This window comes from Ananas comosus, linkage group 17 (assembly GCF_001540865.1).
Source record: "Ananas comosus cultivar F153 linkage group 17, ASM154086v1, whole genome shotgun sequence".
Classification (NCBI taxonomy): Eukaryota; Viridiplantae; Streptophyta; class Magnoliopsida; order Poales; family Bromeliaceae; genus Ananas; species Ananas comosus.
In genome coordinates, this window is record NC_033637.1 from 1,729,069 (window position 1) to 1,755,068 (window position 26,000).

At 37.0% G+C, this 26,000-nt stretch overlaps 3 protein-coding genes across 7 annotated transcripts; 1 reads left to right on the forward strand and 2 right to left on the reverse strand.

The window, feature by feature from the left end:
- On the reverse strand, positions 6,737-13,810 carry LOC109723062 (probable NAD kinase 2, chloroplastic). 4 transcript variants are annotated; one of them, XR_002219600.1, is made up of 9 exons: positions 13,658-13,780; positions 11,380-13,245; positions 10,787-10,908; positions 10,527-10,668; positions 9,809-10,033; positions 9,570-9,644; positions 8,744-8,845; positions 7,199-7,473; positions 6,737-6,980 (listed from the first exon to the last, which is right to left on the reverse strand). XR_002219600.1 is itself a non-coding variant. In XM_020251272.1 (8 exons), the coding sequence occupies exons 2-8, from the start codon at positions 13,123-13,125 to the stop codon at positions 7,270-7,272; spliced, it is 2,616 nt and encodes an 871-aa protein (XP_020106861.1). In that variant the 5' UTR covers positions 13,126-13,245; positions 13,658-13,810; the 3' UTR covers positions 7,043-7,269. The 4 variants fall into 4 exon arrangements, 2 of the variants coding, with proteins under 2 accessions (XP_020106861.1, XP_020106862.1); XR_002219601.1 differs by having other exon boundaries at positions 6,737-6,983; XM_020251272.1 differs by lacking the exon at positions 6,737-6,980 and having other exon boundaries at positions 7,043-7,473; positions 13,658-13,810.
- LOC109723172 (DNA topoisomerase 2-binding protein 1-A) lies at positions 14,763-22,903 on the reverse strand. Of its 2 annotated transcripts, none has more exons than XM_020251448.1 (18): positions 22,498-22,903; positions 22,352-22,394; positions 21,783-21,904; positions 21,544-21,651; positions 20,837-20,981; positions 20,423-20,514; positions 19,688-19,781; positions 19,135-19,579; positions 18,878-19,020; positions 18,106-18,455; positions 17,747-17,914; positions 17,360-17,635; positions 17,079-17,259; positions 16,715-16,908; positions 16,577-16,621; positions 16,380-16,465; positions 15,346-15,439; positions 14,763-15,262 (listed from the first exon to the last, which is right to left on the reverse strand). In XM_020251448.1, the coding sequence occupies exons 1-18, from the start codon at positions 22,699-22,701 to the stop codon at positions 15,155-15,157; spliced, it is 2,898 nt and encodes a 965-aa protein (XP_020107037.1). In that variant the 5' UTR covers positions 22,702-22,903; the 3' UTR covers positions 14,763-15,154. The 2 variants fall into 2 exon arrangements, with proteins under 2 accessions (XP_020107037.1, XP_020107036.1); XM_020251447.1 differs by having other exon boundaries at positions 17,360-17,650.
- Positions 23,309-25,656, forward strand: LOC109723459 (DNA-directed RNA polymerase subunit 10-like protein). Its single transcript, XM_020251821.1, has 4 exons — positions 23,309-23,450; positions 23,564-23,622; positions 25,138-25,232; positions 25,328-25,656. Exons 1-4 carry the CDS (start codon positions 23,415-23,417, stop codon positions 25,351-25,353), a joined length of 216 nt encoding a protein of 71 aa, XP_020107410.1. The 5' UTR covers positions 23,309-23,414; the 3' UTR covers positions 25,354-25,656.

Sequence of the window (26,000 nt, forward strand, 5' to 3'; positions counted from 1 at the left end):
GAGATTCTCAACAACAACTGGCTAAAAGTTGTACTTCTCATTACAACAGGACGCAAGGATATCTACATATGTACATATTTGTTTATATAAGAAGTCGGTAAATTGGTAATTGCAATAAAATAACAAACTAGGATTACAACTCAGTGGGGGTTTTCTTAGATTAGGGAGATAATATTTAAATTAAAGTACAATTAAGGACAGGTTTGTCTAAGACAGCAACAGTTGATCAATCATTAGGGACTCCAATTCCTAGTTTTGATGTTGGGAGTTAGTTGGGCATCTCTATGCCGACTTCGCGCTCTTTCGGGGGTGGTGTGTGGAGGGGGGTTGACATTGTTGCATTATCCCTTTAACTTTGCTTCTCTCAATTAAAAACTTGCATTTTTCTTAATCTCTGACTTTTTTCACATGGAATGTAACATGCTAATCGGTATGAGTTTTGACTCAAGAGGAGAATAATATCCCCTGATCTCAGCCGCGCACCTTGGCCGAGCTGAGATAATCTAATGGAGGAGGAAGAAGACTTTGGTGGATTAAACAACACAATACCATGACAATATCTCCTCTAGACCTTCTAACTTTCTTGTCATTTTGTCACTAACTTATTTTTTTAGTTGAATTGGTAGAATGGTAATGCAATCGCTAAGTATTAAGGAATAGAGTAGTTTTTTTGTTTTTAATCTTCTAAATAATACTCTATTATTTTATCATTCACAATCGCAAACCATTTATTTGTGTGTGCATTGCATTATGGTGCATAAATAAAACTTACAGAATCTCACTTTGTCGCTTCCTTTTATCAGAAAAATAGGGGATGAATAATTTGATGCAATATATTATGTTTCTCGTCTCGTATACTAATCGTGGATGAAATATTCTTGGCATGCACAATATTCGCTTACCGATTTGGAACATCATTCTCATATTTCTTTTTTTTTTTTTAACATTTCATTGATGAATGAAAGAAAAAGCACCCAAGTACAGAAGTTACAATGATCTTCACAGCAAACAAAACAAATCGATCAGAGTATAAAACACAGCTCAATCAAAAGAGGCAAAAGACCACAAGGAAGATCACAAATAAAATAGAAGTTCATGCATACGTTAGCGATGACTTATGATAGCTAGCGTTCTAATTAAGTTGTAACCATAATTTAAAGAGGGGAGAATTTAATTTATTCTATAATGATAATCATTGAGTTTTGTTTGAGAAATGCATGTAGTAATGGTTTTTGTGACTGCGATATTATATATGTTCGAATGTTTAAGTTCATATTATTATCTTGTTATGGATAAGCATGATGTTGAATCCTTTATTTGGTCCAGACCCTTATGTCTAAGAGTTATGTATTCGCATTGTGCGGATAAATAATACATAGAACAGTAAAACGTCAACAATTACATGGTAAAATACACATTCATGCTATTGCTACGTAATATGTTGCTTACCATAATGCAGTAGAATCTCTTGTTACTAGCAATCAAAAATTGATCAAAAATCTGACATTTTGATTGTGCTTTCCTCTGCTGTGCTGTCCTTAGATGCATGTTCAGAAGAAAGAAAGAAAGAAGTGTGTTTATGGAACTTATATTTTCAAATTTATCAATGTGTTATTTGTGCAGAACAGTAGGAAACATACTACAAAAAAATAAAAGAAAAAAAAGAAGTTTTGTACCATGACTTAAATTTGGGAATGACCTGTATTTGCAACTTTGCATGGCTGCATACTCAATATAGAGATACATTAATTCCACTTGATTGAAAAGATACAATTAATACCAACTGTCCCTAGAGCAATTGGCAAAGGGCTTTGTGGTTGGTATCCGAGACCTAAGTTCGAATCCTAGTTGATTCCCATTTCTAGCTAAGTTTATTTCTAAATGAAATAAACGAAGCGGATAGCGTGCTACCTATCTCTCAAAAAAAAAAAAAAAGAAAAGATACAATTAACTAGGTATTTAATTTCCAGCATAAAATAATGAATTTATCAAGTATGTGAAAGTAACTTACACTGTTAATTAGTCCCAAAACTCTTACGAATGTTCACCTTTAACCCATATTCAAAATTTAAAATAATTTTTTATTTTAATAAATTTATAGTTGTGAGAATTGCATAAAATATACTAACTAAATCTTTAAAGATAAATAATACATTCAAGTTTTAAAGTCAAATTGTCGTTGATTGATTCAAAGAAAATAAATTGAAAAGTTGGAAAGTAAAATTAAAATTTTGAAAGATTGTATTCAAAATAATTCATAGTTTAGATAAATTCTGTATTAGTTTTATCCAAAAAAATTGGAAAAAAAAAGGTAAATGGTTTTTCTTGGGTTAGAGACAAAGAATCCTAATATGCAGAAAAGGAAAAACACAAGTGATTGCATAAAACAAACAAACTACTCATGATTTGGTTGTACAAACTACAAACTCCATTTTCTTTTCTAATCCCAGTTGTCATTCTTTGATTTTTCTTTTTTTTTTTGAGAGATAGATAGCACGCTACTCACTTCGTTTATTTCATTTAGAAATAAACTTAGCTAGAAATGTGAATCAACTAGGATTCGAATTTGGAATCTCAGATACCAACCACCAAACTCTTTACCACTTGCTCTAGAGACAGTTGGTTATCCCAGTTAATTGCCATTCAAAACGCATAACAAGTTGTTCTGATGCGCCAGTAATATTCAGCCCATAATTGTTCAATAATTTTCCTAAACAAGATGTAATTTAAGATCTGGATTGGGATTGGGGTTGCAACTCTTGAGGAGAAATAGAGTGAAACAAATAAAATTTTTAAAAAAATAATAAGAGGAGTTGCCGTGTGATGACTCAGAACTTTTTTTTTTCTATTAAATTAAATTAGGCTCAAGTATATTCATCCCCCCACGGCCAAGTTTCCAGAGAAGGGTTATAGTGCAATGTGTCGGTCCCCCTTTCCCACACTCACCCGTCTCTTCCTCCCACGCACAAACACATAATAATAATAATAATAATAATAATAATAAGATTATTATTAGTAGGGTGCATGAATTTCTTGTTTGGTCCTCAAACTATAGAATTGTTACACTCTAATTTCATAATCTAATTTAGTTAACTAAATATTAATGTATCATTGATATAAAAAGTAAGGTAATATCTTAATTATTAGCGCATCATTAAATACAATATTGTTATATCATTTGTACGTTAGTAATACATCAATATTCAGTCAAGTAAACTGGGTTATAGAAATTAATTGCAACAATTTCAAACTTCAAGCTAAAAAATATAGCAAATTAAAATTTAAGAACCAAAATACCATCTATCTTATAGTTTGAGGAAAAATGCAATTTACCCTTATTATTACGGTGATCATCTCACTTTTGAGGTGTATGCATGGTGTGGTAGTCCACATGGGGAGGGCTCTGGAGGTTCATGGAATCTACTGTTTCCAATATCATCCTCTTCTACGTCAGTGCTTATTTAATTTTTTAAAAGTTTTTTTAACTGTTTTGGGGTCAAATGGCAAGAGCAAATATACTTTTGAAAGGATGCTGCAGGAGTAGTTTTACGATTATTATAAAGTTTGTTGATGTGCTGATAATGACGTATAATATACGTTGATTGGTTCATGAATGCGCCTACGACGCTCTTTAGCTCATTAGTGGTCTTTTGGAGGGTCGCAAAAGGGTATTAGATATAAAACTACAAAAGTATCTTTTTCATTTAGCTTAAGATTTTGGATAATAATGATTATTTCACAAACCTCTCAATCCATCATGCATGCGTATGAAATTAAGTGGCTGCTAACTATATAAGACTAAGTACAAACTATTATTCTTTTATCACATCATGACTTTTAGATAATGTGAGGTACTGAGTATAGATAATTAAAATAACATTCTTTAATGAGAGAAAATTACCATTTTATATATTTTCTTTTGTCATATATATTATTTTATATGATATCAAAATAAGATATCCGGAATTTGAATTTTTCCTCAGCCTTGTTTCATTTAATTTTCTCTTGATTGTTTAGATCCATGCTTTTAGATCGTAGTCAAAATCTGCTAACATGTGAGAGAAGTATTGACCATAAAAAGTTAAAATACAGTTCTTCACTAATTTAAACTTTTATAGAAATTAGTTGTTTCACAATTGTTACCTCTGAGTAATTATTTTCTAAAGAAAATATATTGGTATTAGAAAAATAATTTGAAGGGAGTGGAACAACAATTTCGAAGTTGACCTAACACAACTGTATTTAAGTTAATCTTAATAAAGATTATTACTATATCAAGGTATGAGTTGATATCTGTGACACGTATCAGGTAATCTAAAGCCTTTTGTACTAATTAAAACAGATAGTTTGACCTCCACCATTTTATAATTATTTGATTTTAGCTTCTTGATTGGTGAACAATCAAGGTGGCAAATATATTAGCCTCCTTAGAAAAGGACTTGGCAAGTTAAAGGAACTTGGTCCCCCATATGATTTTTTTATCATCATCATCATCATCATCATCATCATCATCATCTCTGTCCCGATTTGTTGATCAATAATCTATTGTTACAATAATATTATTTTTGAGGTGCATAGAGGTGACATTTTGCTACTATATATTCTCAAAGGAAGAGCTTTTGTTACTTCCATTAAAATGGCTGCGGATGATGGGAGATTTTCCTACAATATCTTGGGCACGAGGCCAATTCTCATTGGTTGTTAAGCATATAAGATTTCTATAAAAATTTAAACAATATATTTTAAACGAATTGTATATCATCTATCATAAACAACTAATAATGAAATAATACCAAAAACCCAGGTCATATACAGTGCATTTAGTTATTCCTCTATTCCGAATATGAATCAACGAAGAGAACAGTTTATACAACTTTAAGTTGAGGAATAAATGGATGAGTATAGCATAGAATAAATTGAGGAATCACATAGATCCTGCAAATGGATGAAAAAAACAGTTTCAGCATTATTCTAACCATAAAATTTAATTATTCTAAAAGATTTTGTTTATTGTGTTTGGTGTAATAATTAGGGAATTTTATAGAAACAACAAAGTGGGTAGGAGAGAATTTGTGTTCTAATTAATTATTAGATCATTCCTCTGGAGAAAGGGACTTTTCCATCTATCTTCTAATATAAAATTATGTATACACAAGTTTAATTCATTTTGAGCCAGTCACGTATGGTTATTATGATATCATAACTACAATTAATGATTGTTTAAGCTCATGGTTCTTGGATGCATTATCTCATTTATATGGCATATTCGTTGGCCAAATATTCCTATTTGACTCGATTGTTATATATATATCTGTTTAACTTAACATAATACACTAAACACTAACAAATAAGATATACAATTAAAGTTTTACTGTATCAGGAAGTTAAAATGAATTTGTAAAATAAAAAGCCAACACAACGAATTCATACGTCGAAGCCATTAAGCTATGAACTTTAACAAACGATAAGGGGAATTTGATTTTTAGGTTTTTTTTTTTTTGTTGGAAAAAGGCTTCGTTACAATTGAAAATAGAACTCTTCCATGCAATATTTATTCAGCCTTTTTTTTTTCATTTACAGATGTAAAAAAAAGAAGTTTTACTTTTGTCAACGATCAACAAATGTCATTTATAAATTTATAAATATAAAAAGAAGTTTTACTTTGTCAAGGATTTAAAAAGGCATTTATAATATAAAAAGAAGTTTTACTTTGTCAATGGTTAATATATGTTCATTCTCATTTAATATGAAGCACTTTGACTTAACGAATATTTTAAAAAAAGTAAGCTCCATTAAACTAATGAAATATATTTCCACGTATGCTGACTCCTTCGTGGGTCCCAATAATAAATATATTGAAAACAACAGCGAGCCTCGCATGAAATCCGTTTCTCCAATAAAAAATTGTGGCAAAAATTTTCAAATCCAAAGTCAAAAGCATAAAAAAAAAAACTTTAAGTCAACATTATTTTATTTAAAAATCATACTGTTTTAACAGCTAACCCAATTCATCTTGCCAAAAATGGTTTTCAAATGATTTATATATCTCCCCTCGTGATATGCATTTTGTTTTATTTTTTTCAGAATACCTAACATGTTAATGTTATCCTAATGTTTTCCACCAAAAAGTGAATTATATTGCAATAAATTGCAACTTGAAAATATGCTTACCCTTTTTGAAGGACTATATCATAAAGGACAAAAAAAAAAGCATAAAATATTCATGTTTCCAACTTATTGGAATTATTAGAAGTAGAAGTGTTTTTATTATCAACATCTCCACCTGCATTATATTTTCATTTTGAGCTACGTACAAGGTTTGAGTCACAAATTTGCCCCTAAATACGAGGAGAATAATCAAATAAAATTAATTGAATTTTCTTTTTCATTCTTGTACTTCATAAAATATCATATTGAAGGCCATGAAGATAGTAACTTTATTGTGTGTGTATTCCGATTACAACTTATTGCAGGTTCTCCTCTTTTCTTTTTTTTTTCTGCTGCAAAGTTTCTGATAAAGAAAATTCAACTATAACTAGTAAATCAGTTTATAATCTGGCACTAGAAATAACTTGCCTAAATATGTGCCTAAATATGGTTCTGTTTAGGTTCGGAGACCTTCAACTTTAAGGAAATTTGCCTACAGTAATAATGACAGTTGATTATTGGAGATAAGCAGTGATCATGAGTAACATGTTGAACTTGAAATGCATGGTCACAACAATAAAAGCATATGTTTAGACAACGAAGCACCATATAACCTCTAGATTAAAAAGAGACCAATCTTCTGATTACGATAATTCATTCTTTTTCAGCTAGGGCTCCCCATATTGTCAGAATCGCATACAAGGATAAACTCATAGAATCATCAGACGGTAGCTAACGGATTTAATAGATGGGTTGATTTATGCTTTTCCCTTGCCTTTTCAGTTATGTTGCGGCTGGAATACGAAGGAAACGATTGACATGTTGAAGATACCCTGCTAAATTAGCTATATAGTTTAGGAATTTTCTGTACTGAATAGGGAATAATAACTCTATATATCTGGAAAATTTATAATTTCAATAAAGAAAGGATGTTGACAGCTTACAGTACTATTGCCTGCAAACCCCACTAAAGGGTTGTATATTTGGTTCTTATTATAACAATAAAAGTCATAATAAGTATATACAAGCCAAGGAACTAAATATGACTTACTTGTGGGATCATTTAGGAGAACATGTACAGGTATGTACAATTCTTGGGGGGGAAGAACCAGGCCTGTATCGTCACAATGCCTTTTGATCTAGTCTTTCATTCCAATTTAAACATCTAATTAAGCTACGGAACCAATCACCTGTTTGATCTGACTTATTAACAGTAGGCAGCGGGTGCTCGCTCATGCATATGCGAACAGAATCTCCTCTAGAGAGTTGCTGTCTTCTTTTGCCATCAAAAGAAACCCAAGCATTGCTTCTTGTGTCCTCTGGAATCTGGAAAACAACATAAATGGAGAGCGGATTCAGGGAATACATAAATGTGAAATGTAAACTTTGGCACTTGTCAATTAATCTAATTCAACTCATCAAAGATAAGCTTTCAGTCTACCTTAACTTTTTTTAGGTTGCTGTGGTTATATATATGCTTAGCTCTCAAAAACAAAAGAGACATATAGCTTCACAAATACATATGCCTATCTCTAAAAATCTGATGATTGCAAATATCACACAAAAAGTTTGAACCATGCATACATACCATACTAAAACATTGAAATTTGTATCTATGCCCTTGTGATCAGGCGATGATAGTGATTAGAAAACATAAATGCAATTATTACATTCTGATGAAAAACTGGCCATTTAACAGAAGAGAAGTTCTGTAACAAAATATTCCGAAATTGTGGAAAGACGATGCACTAAATAACCTACAAAAGCTGATATATATATTGTTTACATTTTACAGCAGATACAATATACTACATAAGATTAATGACGAACGATAGGGATTTCCCCAGATAATTTTGGATAAAGCTCGTATGTTTTGTTCATAGTAATGACAGTAAGTACTCCACCAGCTCAAGATCACATGACAGATCAGACAAGGAACTACCTATTAGAAACTGACAAAAGGATAACTAATTCTTTGTGACAGCCAATTTTTTTCGGCCTATTATTGATTGATGATGAGCCAATGACGAGCCCTCGTATGATATTTAAAAAGCTAGATGTGACATCTTCAGGTATAATGCTGTGTTTCTCCTTGATACTGACAATATGAATTATTTATTTCTCTGATAATGTACAAGTCAATAATGTGGCGCTCGATTGACATACATAATAGCCACTGTTTCTGGATAAACAAACTCATTTCCAACAATAATTAACGTAAGCACCTGAAAATGCAGTTATATATTTTCTCATGTAATCGACCTAAAATCGTATATCAATACTTCCAGCAAGTATATATTAAATAGATGAGTTGCTAATTGAAAAGATTAATGTAGAAGCAGCCCTGTTTACCAAATATTCAAAGGTAAAAATAGACCTTACCTGAACTAGAATGTAATATAACATAGGACCTGAACTTAATAATTGAAAAGAAGCAGCAGAAAAAAAAAAAGTTAAATATATGAATTTAGAGGCAATTTAGCTTCACAATAAGTTGAACAGATAAGAGAGATATTATGGAAAAATCAAGCAAGCAATACAACAATAAAAGAATAGTAAATTAGAAATATGCTGATCAAGGATCAAGGTTACCCACCTTTAGTTCAAGTTGTGCAGAATCAGGAAGTATGACAGGTCTAAACGACAGAGAATGTGGGCAAATTGGAGTAAACAGCATGCATGGAACATTTGGGTGGACCTGCATAAGAATTATGTCAAAATAGTTACATGCATGCATAAAAAGTTTTCCCACGTAAAATTAAGCAAACTCAAGACTAGAGTGAAATGACCTAATTTTACTCAAGACTAGAGTGAAATGACTAGGTCTAATAAATACCGTAACAGTTTGGGAGGGCATGAAGCCCGTAAGCCAAGCCACTTTCACGCTGGGTTAAGGAGGGCCTATTACCAAAAGGGCTGTATGTTTGTGTGTGTGTGTCTGTGTGTGTGTCTGTGTGTGTGTAGGGTACATTGGGAAAAGCCCTGGGCCTTGATTGTCAGAGTCAGGCCCTGGGCCTTGATTGGTCTGCAGTCAGATCTGCTAAGGCTAGGGCAGAGTCTGCGTTCAAGCCCGATCTATTGGCAGCTCTACAGCAGCAGAGCTAAATAGATAACAGCACTCAAAATAGAACACGGAAATTGTCAGAATAAGCACTGTTCTATATAGACATATCGAAGAACAATGAGATACTAACGAGGGGAAAAACAGAAAAGTGGCATACAGTAAGATGAAGGCTTTCAATATCGGGATAGTACAGGAACTAAGATGCATTTTACCCAATGAAAATGCTCATATCAGAAAAGAAATTCAGCTTTTAGAAGAACTGCCTTCCACTTTTGGTATGAGAACCAATATTGAAAAGTAAATACAAGTAAATTCAAAGAAGCACGATGAACAATCCAAAGAAACAAGGTTAACTTACCATTGAACCTCCTGCAGCAGTTGAGTAAGCGGTGCTTCCAGTAGGAGTAGCTACTATAACCCCATCACCTTGCACCTATATTAATTCAAATGTAAGATACAGGACAAAGGGATATTTAACTGCAACAAGTATCAATAACAATTATGTGGAAAAAAGCAGTAACTTGCAGATCAAAGCAAGGACTAGTAGAAAAGAAGAAAGTATTAGATAACACAGACAGGATGCTTAATATATCTTACTTTAGTAATGAGGCGGTTGTGCTCATAACATTCGATTTTGGAAAGATAAGGGTTAGAACCACGATCCACAACGATTTCATTCAAAACATCGAATACTTTGCCAGGCATTGCTTTTCCATTGCGAAAGATTTCACATCGGAGACGCATCCTAAGAGTTATGTAAACTCCATCCAATGTTTTGTTGCCATGAATGACCGCCGTCAGGTCTTGTCTGTAATCTTCAAACTATGATAAGCATAATATGAGATTTAGAAGAATGGAGCATTCTAGAAAGGAAAATTGTTGGGTAAAATATACGGATAGTCCCTGTGCTATTGCATTATTACAATTTAGTACATGAAAATTTCAATCAACACTTTACTATCTGAGCTCTCTCATATATTGCAATCTCATACCTAGCCGCTAACAAAAATTTGGCTAGATGTGAAATATTTCTCATAAGATGATCCTTTCGATCCTGTTTTGTAAACTCTGAAACAAGGAAGTCATTTTACAGAAGGGGTAGAATAATCATTTTACCCCCCCAACCCCCCCCTACACAAAAAAAAAGAAAGATAAAAGAAGACCTAATGGTCAAGGGTGATGTTGTCATATATGAGAAAGTTCAAAGACGAAAGGGTTCGGGTGGAAAATACAAGGACTAAGTTGCAAAATCAGTATAGTAAAAGGACTATCCATAATTCTACACAACATTCTTTCCACTGGGTCAGGTACATACAGTATGTGACGTGAGAAACCCAAGAGATCCAAGATTAAAGGAGACCACAGGAGGGACTGCACCTCTGAATATGTTTGAGGCATGCAAAATAACACCATCGCCACCCAAACATGCCACGAGATCAACCCTCTCATGAAGGTCACTGCATTATTAAAAGCATATAGTATTCAGAAATACTATTTAGTGGGATCTTACTATTTAGAGTTTTTCTTTTCTCTTTCTTTCTTTCTTTCTTTGTTCAGCTTTTATGACTTAAATACCTTGTATCTTGACTGTAAAATGTTTGGATAAAACCATAGCCTGGGATTCTTGCAAATATATCGTGCACATCAGGCTCTACAAGAACATTCATTCTCTCCTGATGGTACAGAAAGGATGCAACCTACACATCCAGAAGAAGAAAATTAAATTGGGTGTTGAAAGCAGTCAGCTAGTCCTTTTCAACCGTGTAACTAAAGATAGGTATCATCAGATCACAACAACTCTTTTTTTCTTTTTCTTTTTTTTTTGTGTGTACTAGAGCTTAATACTGCGAAGAAGATGAAAAAAAGATTGCATTGCATAGATCAAAACAATTCTGACTGTAAAAATGACATCATTACGTTATGTCAGGCACAATAATTTGCGATTTGTTTGCAAGATAGTCTCTTGCAGAAAGAAAGAGAAATGGCGGATATTTTTCTTTTACATCCCAACTTGCCAGACAATCATTTTTTATCAACTGAAACATGGTGCCAAAGGAATAACAATTCACATGCATCAAGTTAAAATAAAAAAGGCTGTGCTGACAACTACTGGGAGAACATACAGAGTTATTCGTAAATGTAAGACAACTAATTTTTCCAGTTTGTACCTCTTTAGCTTCCTCCATGAGCTCCTTTCCTAACTTTTTTAGTAGTAAGACCGTCTTTGGAGGAGACTTCCACATAAGCATTTGCTGCTGGGTGCTGGGATGTGTGAAAGCCAAAGAGGATTCTGTTACTTTTTCTCTGGTACAAGTATATCCGTCTGTTCGCACTAAAAACATTTCCGCCTTCTTCCTTGATTGAACTCTAACAACACCAGTCGCAGAAGCACACATGTTTCCCTCAACAAGATCCAAACTGCAACCTTCCGAATTAATGACAGCATTTCTTGTGTTTTCTTTCACAGCTGCAGCCAAATTGTTTTGACTGAAATTATTGCCTCCGTATCTCTCTTGACCATCCATACCATTGCCATTCAAGCCAAAAGATGCGGAACTTCCATTGCTTACTAATTTGCCATTGATAATGCTAAGAGCATTTGACCTTACAATGTATTTATTATCCGCAGGTGACCTACTTCCTAAATCCGTCAACCCTGATGACTGGGATTCCTGCAGAATTGCATTCCTTTCAGCTTTTAGTTCATTAGTTTCCCCTGATATAAGCAATCTATCGATTCTTGTCTTCTGACACTTAAGGTAAGTTTTAGGAGATATTTCCCTGCTTTTTAAAAATTGAGCCATTTCTTTTCTAGAGAAGACATCACATTTTGGAAATTGTGCCTTCAGAGGATTATTAGCAATAAAAGATTCTGATGCAGCAGTCTCCGTACCATGTACAGCTGCAGTATTTTGCAAGGAGGCAAGTCCATTTGATAAATTCCTGTTTGGAAGTTCCATGCGTACATCCGAGCCAACTACTTCGCTACTTGTACCCGCATAATGATTGGCTGTATCTAAGACTGACAAAGACTCATTTTTATTCTCCAAGTCCTCATTCTTGCCATCGTTAAATGGTTTGCCATTTAAATTAAGGGGGCGATTCGGGACACTCTGCTTCAAAGAACGTGTAATGAACTGCCTCCATCTTGAAACCATAGCAGAAGTTCTATTAACTCCTTCTTGACTATGAAGATAGATTGGCCTCCTATTGGAGTCTGAAACCAATGAAGCAAAATGCTGGACCTGATCCATTGAAGGAGCAGTTCCAGCTTCAACGGGCAGATTCACCACCTCTATCTTCCCACATGAAACAGCTTCTTCGATAGCAGGCTGGTAGTACTCGTCTTTTACATTCTCCTCCCTGAGGTCAACAATAGTTTTAAATCCCTTTTCTAGCAACCACACCAGACCTTCATCTGTTACCTGACCTCCTCTCCAAAATGCTACTTCAGAATTTTCCATCACTGAATCTTCTTTCGAAATTGAGAAGTAAACTGGACACCAGTTTGCGAAAATTGTCGGGCAAGGAGAGCCATCTGACCGGGAGAAACCCGCATCGTAACAAACATTCTTCAGTCTCTGCAACCTCCTCCAGACATCAATACTGCGGGTATCAGACGGTGATAAATACTTTGTGAGTGCGACTTGCAAGCTCTCGCAGCACCTCTTCATCTCACCTCTGAAAATAGCAAGTGGCGGGAGCTTCCCTTCTAATATGTTCACATCTGTTAACTTAAATGAGTTCATGTAAGTGGATCTCCCTGAAAGGACGTCTTCTCGTCCTCTATTCAATAAAACCAACATACAGCCAAGTACTGCAACCACTTTCTCCTCCAAAACAGCCATTTCCTCAGAGGGAGTCTCGTATGAAACACCGCATTCCCCCGTCTCTGGGTTGCATACAGTGTTCATAATAGAAGAATGGAGTTGTTCCGCAGCTCGAAAGATTCGACAGTACGCCTCGACTTCGGCAATGTCACCCGGAACAGGACCAATCCACAGAATTTGGGACAACTCATTGGCATGCGGGGTCTACAAATTCAAAAGAATGCCTTACCACCATTTCTCGTGACAAGCAGAGGTGCATGCAGTGAGCGAGAACTAGCATACAGAGATGTAAATTTTGGAACTAGAAGTAATTGCTCAATGCAGTGAGTGCGAATAAGTATGTTGGGGATATAAATTTTGCAACTTGAAGCAATTGCTCACCAAAAATCACTAAATCGGTTCAACAACATTGAGAAAGTATGGTAGTGCACCAATCAATGAAGTTTGCATTTTGAATAAAAGAAAGACGAGCTGAAAAGGAGAAATTACGGCAGAGAATCGACAACTAACCAATTCAACACAGAATTATTAACAAACTGAGCTCCTTTTGCTAATTTGCAAGTAAAGGAAAATCCAAAAACGGCGGAGTGGGTCGATGTAGAAAAGGGGGAAGAACCTGAGAATCTAACCCAATCCGAGAAGAGAAGAAATTGGAGAGCCGAGTTTGAGCGGAGACGACGACGACGGATCTCGGCGCCGCCCCACCATCCACAGATCCCCGTCCAATCCCGATCCTCCTCCTCCACCGCCGCCGCCGCCTCTCCTTCACCAAAACCCTCCTCCTCCTCTCCCTCCTCCTCCGCCGCCGCCACCACCGCCCTCACCGACCGCCGCGAGGCCGCGAGCTCCGCAAGCCGCCATCGCCGGATCCATTGTCGATGGCGCGCGCGCGCGAGAGAGAGGGCGAGAGAAAGGAGAGTGTGGGAGGAGCGGATAAAATCGCCTTCTTCTTCTTCTTCTTCTTCTTCTTCTTCTTCTTCCAGGGCAGGGACTAATACTCGTGCGGGTGTGGGGCGGTGCGGGGATAGAAGGGTGGTGTTGGTGTTGGTGCTGGTGCTGGTGTTCGGGAAGGGGAGGGAGAAATTGGGCGGGACAGAGGTGCTGCCGTCCACATAAAAATGGGAGCGCGTCTACGTCGCGGGGACGGTGACACGCGCTGTTGCTGCTGCGGTAAGCGGGAGAGGCCGGGACGAAAGTACCACTCGAAATGTATGGGGATGGATTTTTTGGAGAGGATAATCCTCCAGAGAATAGTAGTGTACTCGTCGTCTTTTGGATTGGGTAGGCTCAGCCTCTTCTTCCACTTCTCCTCTCGTTTTATCCGCCCCCAAGTATGCTGTTTCGGTGGGTCACTCACACCACTGCTGTTTCTGACTTTCTGTTGAGGAAGAAGCATTTTGTAACGTGTTTTGTGTAAAGCTCTTACTGCAGGGGCGAAAATAATATTGGGCCTTATTGGGCTTTCCAATATCCGATTCCGGACCCTGCCCAGAGTTTACAAGTACATATTTGCGAGGGCTCGTGGGGGAGGCTTAGGGCCTAGGTTCGTCCAGGCTCTATCTTCTTCCAACATTTTGGGCCAAGTCCGGCCCACTAAATCACTTTGGGCCAGGCTTAAGATGCCCGTAAATGCTAACTCGCTTTTATATAGAATGGGAAACGTGCGGTATAACTCTTACAATTTAATGCTTTTATCTCCAAAAAAAAAAAGGGCACTTTCATTTTCAAAAAGCTATTACAATAAAAACATATATTAAAAAAATATTGATATTTTTAAGAGTGGCTCCCTAGTGAGCCTTACAAACGATTGAGATTACAATTGAGTTTCAGGAAATACAGCAGCGCACTGCCTTGGAGCCTTCAATTGCTCAAAGCACATTGAAGGCATACATTTTGTTTCAGCTCCATGATCAAGAGGGCAAAATGCTGCTCACGGAGCCTGGTACACTTCTCCAAAATTTAGACAGAGAGGGGGGGAGAGAATTTCATTCGCTTAAACCACAATTCTCAGCTTCTCGTCAAAATAATATCGATGGCACAGTCGGAGAGCTGAAGTTAACAGCTCGGCATTTGCGGCCTAAATATGTAGGTATCCTCTTTGTGTAGTGGATATCTAACCACCTGAAGGCATTTCATTTGAGGGAGTCAAAGTGAAGCTTTGCGAGCGAACTCTATCAATAATCTTTTGCCTCCCTGACAAATCTTCTTCATATCCAACCACCTGAATACATAAAAAATGCACACTTGCTAGATAACTGACATGTTAACAAGTAAAGAAACTGTAAGACGAGGCTGGTGACAGACCTGAGACTCTGTTTGTGTCTCACTGAAAGCATCGTAGGAGCTTGGATTTCCATTGTGACCCGCCGTATCAGGAGTGGTATCTTGTTTCTGAGCCCTAAAGAAAAATGATAGACATTTAGACAAAAAGAATTTTAATAATGTTAGTAACTCTAAAAAATTGAGAATATTGACAAGTTGAGCTTATTTGCAAAGAATTATGCTGTTATGTAGAAAATAGGGCTTTTTTTGCATTTAACCCCCTGACAAATTTTTATTTTAAAAATAGACCTATCAAAATTTAATTTGCAAAAATAGTCCTGAGCCTGCCACGCAGGCGCCACGCCAACGCCATGCGGACAGGGCCGGGACGAGTGGGTTAAGTTGAACACGGTGAATCATTCACCGTGCTCAAACACGGTGAATAGTTCACCGTGTTTCATATTTGTATTCCTTTTTTTTCCCTTTTTCAAAAATCCAAATCCGAACCCGAAAATCAAATTAAAACCCAAATCCGACGGATTTTAAAAATTCATACCCATATCCATATCCGACCAAAAACTCGAAACCCGAACCTAAACCCAGCGGGTTTTAAAAATCTATACCGTTGAATAAAGATCTAAGGAATAAAAATTATTAAATATTTTATATATTATATAAATAAATAAAAATAAATTATGTATATATATAATTTATTCGGGTTTGGGTTCAAATAATATTTCGGATCTCCATACCCATTGACATTCCTACTCGCTATTCCTCTTTTCAATATTTATATTGCAAAAAATACGTACTAGCTCTAAACACGGTGAACCATTCATCGTGTTTAGACACGGTGAATGGTTCACCGTGTTTAATTTAACTACCGCCCCCAGCCCCGCCCACGTGGCACTGACGTGACGCTTGCGTGGCAGGGGCAGGGTCATTTTTGCAAATATAAATTTGCTGGGATTATTTTTAAAAATAATTTTTTTCAGGGGTCCAATTGCAAAAAAAGCCCTAGAAAATATCATGTCCTCGTTCCATGAAGTATGATACAACAAATTAACTCAGGATACCTATCCAGCCATTTTCGAGAAATGCCAAAGGTAGAGTGTGAATTTTCACGATCTTGACCGACGATAGAATGATCAGGTGCATATATCTGCAGCTTGGAGTTAAAGAACAATCCTCTCCCAAAAATTTAAAGAACAGTTTATGCATCTAGATTCATAGTAAGCTAGCCTCAAAGAAAGACATGCTAAATAAAGGATACACTCCTTTCGCAACCAGACCTCCCTGGCGATTTCATGTCCTGGATCTAACATTTAGGGGGAAAGAAATAAAAAGGGTAAAAACTACACTAGCAGTAAAGATGCGAATTTACCAAAGTTCGAAAATGCAATATTTCTACCTTGGTTGACTGAGCTAATAGGTCCTCTATGGCATCTGCCACATCAGGAACAGTATTTGAGCTTCCCAAGAGTTTTCCAGCCTCTTTATTTTTTCCTGATGTTTCATTAATGATGTCACACCCTGACAATCTTGGCCCCTTGAAAGAAGTGCTTGGATATCTTGGTTCTTTGCGAAGACTATCATTTGGATTGCCTGTTTATCGAGTATCGACATTGTCAGTTGGCATTGTCTTAAAGGGTTTTTTTTTTCATTCAACTGATTCTTTGAGGAGTCCATATGAAAATTTAGATTTCACAGGGGTACATGAATAAACAGATGATTTGCAGAACCATATATACATAAAAGACCCTATAGAGATTTACCTGGGTTCTGCTTTAAACTGTCCGTTGGTACTTTGGGTTGACTGGGCAACTCAGAAATGCAATACCCAGAAACCATCTGAGCCGCCTGAGTAGGATATTGAGTCATTGTGCATAAACCTGCTTCTCTGTCCTGAACAGTAACTGCTTTTGGCCGAAAATGATCAAGACCAACAATCATATCCTGAAAAGAAGCAATCGGAAATTTGCTTCTTCATAAGCTCTAGCCCGCACATAAGATTTCCGTATGAAGTTTGAATCATCAAAGATTTAGGGGATATTACCTGTGAGACACACTCAGTAATCCACTCAGCAGTTACTGATGGTATTCCCCACTTACAGGAAGCCTCGTACTTTGGACCACTCATGAACTTACATAATAAATGAGTCACTTTCTTGGTCAACTTTTCAGTGAATTTAGCTCCTAGAGTAAAACACAAGTTCTTCAGTAAAAGCCTTTCTTTTTCTTCATACTGTGACACACAGAAGCGCAGTCCTTCAAAACCAGGTAATGGAATGCGGCATTGTAATGGGGAGTAGATTATGTGACTTCCAACATCCTGCAAGCATCCCTCCTTTGAAAAATAAACCAACATAAATCGGAAGTTGAAAGCATGATATTCCAATTAAAGAAAACATATTCCAACAAGAAGCACAAATGTGTAGCATACCTCTAAACAAGAACGTATCCAGTGAGTAGAAACAACAGTAGAGTGAGAAATGTCATTGGTAATGCTGGACAGACCATGACACTCAATTATGAAATCAGCATTGACCCTTTGCTGACCATCCAATGTTACTCCCCCACCTTCGCTGACCCATTCAAGAACCTGAGCCCTCTGATCAACAATAATAAAGCCAGTTAAACTCAAAACCTTTAATATTAGTACATTATTAATTTATTATAATGCAAACCGGCAACAAAGATTCTGATGTCAAGTAGCAAATAGATCTGAGTATTTATATTATATGATCAGTATCCTTAAGCAGGAAAGATTCACAATGAAGAGGATATCAGAATGAAGTGTACCCGATCACGAGGAAATGAGGTTGAGAAGCAGAATTTTCTACCCTTGAAAATATTTGATGATCCGCTATTGCTTGCATCCATTGTGCCAGTAATGGCTTGTGCTTTAGATTTGCCCTTGTCAGTAGTTTTCATTCCTTGACATTGAGTTGATTGTTCAGACTTGGATAGTAGTTCCACAAAACTGGTGCTGCTGATCTCATTTTGAGATTTTTCTCTTCCTTCTTTTATTTCCGAAGATAGTTCCACTAGAAAATTTTTATCTTGCAGCACATGAGAAACACCAGCAGAGCTTTTCATTCTCTTTGTATCACGAACATCTGAAGGCATGTCCATACTGAAGCATGAAGTATCTGGCCTCGGAAGTATCGGTTGAGGGGAAAAACACAAAAAACAGGTTGACACATGAGATTGATTATAAAGTAACTGTTTGGTCTAGCTTCTGGAGTAGCTTTTCTTCTCCGATTAGTAGTACTATGCGTCATTTGGTAAGCAAAAGGCCTAGAGCTTTTGCTCTAGCTGGAGGCTGAAAAGAGCTTCAGACCCCCAAAAGCAAAAGGCAATTTGAAGCTTCTGCCTCTATTGCTATAGGAAGCTGTTAGCTACAGGCAGATGATACAGCGGAAAGCTGTTCGTGCTTTAAACACCTTAACCCAGCAGCCACTTGTGCAGAAGCTCCAGCAGGGTGAAACAGGAGTCACAAAAGATATATTTCAGAACAAGTATAGCAAATGAACTTGCTTCTTCATGATAAAAAGGAGAAAAAAGCTGAGACCTTTCAAAAGAAGTAGCTCAGAAGCTATGTGCCTTGAGGAGACAGTAACTTCTGTTTTTACTTGATCACATTCTTCTAGCCAGGTAGCTTTTACCACATTTATGATGCCCCACGAAGCAAGTCGCCTTACCTCTTTCTTTTCACTGTCAAATCAAAAAATCACCAAAGGCTGCAAATCTATAGTTACAAATATTAATATTATGAATTAAAGCAGCAAATCAAACTGAGAATATAGCTGGTTGTTGGGATAAACTTACACCTCTGAAGGTGTGCCCACGATAATATGTGTTAGCTTTTCACTTAGCAACATATATCGAGAACCACCACCTTTTCGTATCATTCCCACTAATTTTGCTAATTCATTTTCACCAAAACCCACAAGGAAAATTCTGCAGTCTGATAAATATAGGTCATTATCTTCTGTCTCAGAGTCTTCAGCAACGCGTGAATTATAATTCACTTCATCCATCTTCTGTAATGTTGGCGCTTCAACACTTTGGGTGTTGATCCTAGAAGCATCTGAATATGAAGTAGATATATTCTGTGATAAGGTAGCTTCTAACTCCTCGCTTAATGATGAGGGGGCTGGTTGAAAATTTGTGTTGCTGTTCTCTTGATATCGCTGTTCCTTCTGAGTACTTTTCATGTCATTACAGGAAGCTGAATTTTCATTAATGGGGTAGAAGCGCTCATCTAGGCAAGCTACACAAAAGGGCGAAAAGACAACAGGTGAGTAAAATTTGTATTTTCAAACCAACAAATGGTTTCATATCAAAGTGAAATAGTCACCTGGGGCAACACAAGTATTACCTCTTCTAGCAATAGATTGATCAACCCATCTGCGATTAGCAATATGAATATGACCCCATCTTCGTGCAACCGTGTATTTGTCACCTCCAGCAGCGTGTAAGGTGTCAAGGAATAATTTTGACGGTAACCGAGAAAGTTATGGAATGCAATGCAACAGCGTGCACAGAAAACTAGTGACTGCACAAACCTTTTTGAAATTTCAGATAGCAACAAGTAAAAGCAGATTTAATCTAGTGAGGAATCATGAACTGTTACAAAAAGGACATTTTAAAATAGATATGAAAAAACTTATTTTGCTGCTTGCAGTTAGAATTGCAATGTCTTGTCAAGTATCTATATGCAGAATGGTTCAGTAGCTTTTCTGTGCCAATTCACGGAGTCCTGGCAAATGCATTGCATCAATGTAATTCTTGCTTAGGAGAATAAGCATTGGATAAAATAGACCTCTTGGAAGTTACACTGAAGATCTTACTATGGAGTTCTTGATTTATTTGAAAATTAGAATTTTGAATATGTTACCTTTCAAAGATCCAGCCTCACATATAATCCTGAAAACTCAAATTTGCTCTTAACAATGGCTACTTCATAACAGTACACAGATAAATGTAAATTTTCAGTTGTAAAATTTATAATAAATGAAGAAAAAGTATGAACACTATGAGACTTGCTTAGAGCTCCGTTCTTCAAGGAGCTCAGAAACATTAATCAAGTCAGGTAAGCCAACTTGAAGGATATGTTTGAAATTAGGTGAGTGCACTTCTTCGTAAGATCAGCTGAATAAATTCCACCATTCTGCAGAATCATTTTCTCTAGCTCCTTCCTCTCATCTGATCAAATAAAAGCTTCATCATTTCCATATGGCATTAAATATTATTAAAGATAATTCTTAAGAAGATGGCCTTATCAAGCAAGTATTATTGAAGAACAGTTGCTACAAAATACACTAATCACTAGCATAGAAGGACCCATTCCCAGAGCTTTTATAAGTACTCAAGAATGGGATCTGCCAGACTGTCAGACTTTTCATGGACTATTACCCTTATGAATCAACAAATTATAAATATCAAACATTTTTCATCAGAAATCGACAAAGCTCTTTAACAAAAGAGGCATCACTCATTTTATGATAGAGTACCAAGTCTTGCCTACCTGCAGGGATTCTAGTGACACAGATAGTTAATCCAGAAAAGGGAAGGACTCTATAAGGTTCTTGAGGTACAAGACGGTGCTCAGTCCAGCACTGATTTAACCAGCTCATATTGACAATCGGTTTCTTGAGAACATTTAAGGCCCACTGCATCATAGCAAGAAAGTTCAAATCCTATTAGTGGATAATTATGATTTATAATAGGAATACCCAATCAAAATGGAGCCAAGAGGCTCTATTTTGGAGAATTGGACTGTAGAAACACAGCTCTAAAATAACGATACAATTCATATGAAAAAAACTACGTGAAAATTACCTCTAGCAACAAAGAACACTAAATAATTAACAGTGTTAATGCTCGATCATCCATGCATCGAGGAGTGCATCATAAAGGGCAACTTCTATTAGACATGGTAGAGAAAAGGCAAACAAATCAGAAAGTGTGAATTTAATGAGCTCCTTGGTTTCACTATGTAAGGAATACTCTTCTAAACCCTCTTAACCTAGAAAACAACTTTCTAAAGAGCAATTAAAGATGGTGTTCAAATTTATGAACAGCTAAAAAAAATGGTATTTATGTATGTGTTAGTGCATAATCAAAAGCCATTTCTAATTTTGAATAAGAAGAAAATAAAAACAGGATATAGGCAAGGAAATATGCATAAAATATTGAGGAAATCGAAAGAAAAAGACTGAGCCCAATGCTAACTTTGTATTTGGCAGCCAAAACATTTTTTGCAATGACAAAATTAACATCCAGAGATGCCTTGGTAAGTAATACTCCACCCATCGCAGTCACTAGCTGCTCAATCTTAACCTGCAGGAGCATTGAACACATAAAACATCATAGAGAAGTCAGACATAAGAAAACACCAGTAACCAAAAGTAATTGAGATAGTCAGAAAGCATCCAAACAGGACAGTGAATGAAAATGTGTAATAACTTTACCTTCTCATCTTTTTCAAATCCAGATGCTAGTACTTTAACTCCATCCATTGCAAGGCAACATGTGTAACCTTCTTTAGGCAAAACTCGATGTTCTTTTGCGCAGGTGAGAATGCATTGTGGTCCTGCCATGCAAATTATGGAAAATAGAGTGAAATTATAAGGAAGCTCCTACAGACAATTACCATGAATAAAAAAATTATTGCATAGTGGATGCCAAAAATGCTAATTTGATTGCGAGAAGTCCTATTTTATGTAGATTTTGTTGGCGTTAAGATAGAATACCAAATTGTTGCATTGTTAAAGTTGAAGCACGCTCGTGCTTCTTCTATCTTTCTGTGGCATCTTAAAATCCTTTTCTCCCAAAAAGGAAACTTCAAGTTGAAATATTTATAAAATAAGTAGCTTTACAGTTTTTTCCCCAAAAAACGAAGGCTAGCGATCTGATTATCCATGCTTCCATGCATTTTACATGAAAATCTCAAATTATTTGCAATTTAACGAATCGATCAAATTTACCGACTTAGCTTAGCTTACAGATACTCAATCAATCGAGAAAGGAGGAATCTTACCAAGTAGATTACAACCCTTCGCTCTAAGATCCGCGAACTTCTCCTGCACCCGCGAATCAAGCACAAAAGGATGGAGAAAAACTCGAATTAGGGCAAGAAATCGTTAGGGGCGGAAGAGGATGAGGAGGATGAGGATCAGTTTATACGTGATCGGGGGAGGAGATGACGTGGTAGTCAGAGGGGGAGTTGCGGGAGGGGTCGCAGCAGAGGAAGACGCGGGCGCCGTTGAGCTTGAGGGCGTCATGGAGCGCGTCGAACACCTCCGGGGGGACGAGGCTACGCGACAGGAACACGTTAGCCCCGTCGAACGTCCCCGTCCTCGCCGCCGCCGCCGCCGCCGCCGCAGCCATCGCCTTCGTTCTCGCTCCCACGCTCTCCTCTTCTCCCTGCGTATCTCTCTCTCTCTCTCTCTCTCTCTCCCCCACTACTCCATTAACGCTACTGATGAGTGGGATTGGGCTCGTGGGTTTCGCCCTCTTTTGCTCCGCTTTATTGCTCCCACTGGGGAAAAGAAGCGGGAACGGGGACGAGAGACGTCCCCGACCAACAAAAATGGCTGGGAGAATCCGTAGCAACGATCAACAAGGGCGACAAAGCACCAGCTTACACGTGTCCTCGCACGAATCTTAGAGCAAAACTTTTATTGACGGGTCTAAAGATAAAAAAATCTATAACGGAAAGAATCCGATGAGACCTATATCGGATCCGCAGAAACAAGGTATGAAGAAAAAGTGGCAAATCTGACTCAATCCGACCCAATTTTTGCCCAAATCGGATTTGGCTGGTTCAGTTTAAAACTGAAGGTTGAAACACAAATTATTATAGTATTGATTCACGGTGGGACCAATTTATTGTGATCCGAATCCAAAATTAAAAGTATATGAAAGTCCTCGTGCAAGATCAGGCTCGGGTCGGGCCAGATTAATCCGACCCAAACCCGACACTGCCAGGGTCTTGTTCAGGCCTATTCCCTATAAATAGTTTGCGCCGCTCGTCGCCGACTCCGACCAACTCGCGAAGAGTGTCGATTCGACATTCACAGCGGCGCTCGGAGGAGGCGAAGATGATCATCCCCGTTCGCTGCTTCACCTGCGGAAAGGTTCTCTCTCTTTCTCTCTTCTAGGGTTTTCATCGGCTCCATGAGAGGCCCCCGACGCAGGGTTTCAATTAGGGCTTGATAATTTCTCCTAATCACGCGCTTCGTAATCGCAGGTGATCGGAAACAAATGGGACACCTACCTTGATCTCCTCCAAGCCGATTACACCGAGGGGTAAGAGCCGCTTTTTTTTTTTTTTTAATCTATTGAAGAATTTTTTGTTTATTAGTATGAAATTTTAGCTTATTTTTAGCTTTCTCTGTTAAATGTTAGATATCGGTTAGTTGATTTGACCTTCATCTTGTTTGATTCATCATGTATGGCAGTTTGGTGAATGTTTTTGAGTACCCTTTCGATAATTACAAGGAAGATGATATGTGATATGTTTGTTTAGTTTTGGAAGCTTTTCTGATTTTGAAATTTAACATCGCTTATGCCCCTGCACGCATCTTAAGTAGATATATGGTAGGAGTAACCTATATGATTATGTTAGCTGTGCATCCTTATCCGAATTATCGAGTATGAGAATGTTGTATAAATAACTATTAATAACAAAATCAATAAACAAAAGGAAACTTTGCTCGAGGCAAGAAAAGGCACTAAACAAATGGAAGAGAGTAATTTGGATACCATGAAATAGAGCTATAATGTTCAAAAGAAAGAGATACAGCCATATTAATTAGGTAAATGCTTGCACTTTTAAGTTATTGTTGGCATGGTGTTCCTTTTCTGCAGTATATGGTTTTAAAGGAAAGAGATATGGCCATAACCTTTTCTGTTTTTAATTCAACCGTGGTGGACATTCCTTTTTCTAAACTTTTTAAAGAATGTAAGCTTTGTCTTTTTTAAACATGATCGGTGTATGATACTGCTCTTTGAACAATTATTCGTGAGTATATTTTCAACTGCATTCCCCTTGTGGTCTGGATTCTGGAATGTTTTCATTCTATGACATGGGGCTACTTCCTTGCTGGTATCAAGATTGTTTGGCTGTGCACTAAATTCGATGGTGTTTTCTATTTTTTTCGCATTGTTTTGTACTGTTTTGTGCCTTAACTATTCCCAACTATTACTAGTAAATGTTTCTCCAATCAGTAGAAACAAGGGAAAGTTGTTTATTTTATATATTTTGTTATTTTATCAAGATGGAATGCAACTTGTTGTGCACCAGCTATGGCGGACTGTGTCTAACTGCTGTAGGGGATATGGTTAATAGAAATCTAAAAAGTCATGTACAATACTGGTATTGGGTGGCCTACTAATTGACTTGAAACTGCTGCAGATGTTATCAATGTAAACACATTAGTTCCTCTCTTACAATCAGTGCTTTATAGCTCAGAAGAAGTTAATTAGACTAGATCGTTTTTTTGCAACCAACCGTAGGCTCATAGCTGTTCCCTGTAATCTGCTGAAACTTGTAAAAATAAGACTTCTGAAATTAATTATGAACTAATGGTACACAATCACTTATAGAAGCTGCATTTCTACCCATTTAATTTTTACGAAAAGAAAGTCAGGACGTGTTCCGGCATTCATTTTACCGGTATTTTGGTCCAAAACTTTTAAATTATGGGTCAACTTGTGGAAATATCATGTTTTTGGCCTTTGTTGATGCATGTATCATTTAGTTCTTCACTTCTGTTTTGATCGTCAAGCTAAATTTGTATTGCTCTATTCTCTTTTCTTCAGGGATGCCCTTGATGCTTTGGGCTTGGTGCGCTACTGTTGCAGGCGAATGCTTATGACCCATGTGGACCTCATTGAGAAGCTTCTCAACTACAACAGTAAGCTACTCTTATTTTTCCTTTTTCGGTAATGATCTGCTTCCTTTCACTGTTTTAAGACGGTTGTTGTTATTTCTCCTATGTTCTTGAAACAGCTCTTGAGAAGACCGAGCCAAGCTAACCTGGCAATGGATTGCATGAGGATCTTTCTGCTAGTAGTCTTTTTTTCGTGGAGGCTAGGAATGCTATAGTGGTAGCCAGGTGCAAAACTATGTTTGGAGTCAGTAACAGACATAACCTGATGCAAGGATACATTTGGTTACTGTATCGAGTGTGGTTTTGTGATGTGTCAGCGCACGTGATTTCAGATAGGGCTTTATACTGTTTGTTGTGATGATTTACGGACACTAAACTATTAAATTACTGCTTTGCTCCCCTGATGTGTTAATGGGTACTTTTTGTGCATGTTGATGCTTTCTCCAGATGTAGTTTGTGGTTACTAGGGTTGTGTTAGTACTGGTTTTTCTCTTTCTGCGTTTCCATATGATTTAGTATATCTTGGTTCTCTCTTTCAGATGATGCTCCTCGGGCTTTTGCTGCATCCCCTTCATACATTTGTGTACTGCGTTTGCAGTCCATCCTTCATCCTTTGTTAAATTTAGGTTTTACAAGTCAGTGGGACGGAGGTATTTTCTCTTCTGTGTGTTGTTGGATTGAAAATATATATATATATATATATATATATATATGGATACAGTGCACAAATGCAGCCTTTGCAGGGTGCATGGAATACAGGCGAAAGTGATTTTTTCTCTCTTTATGGTGTGC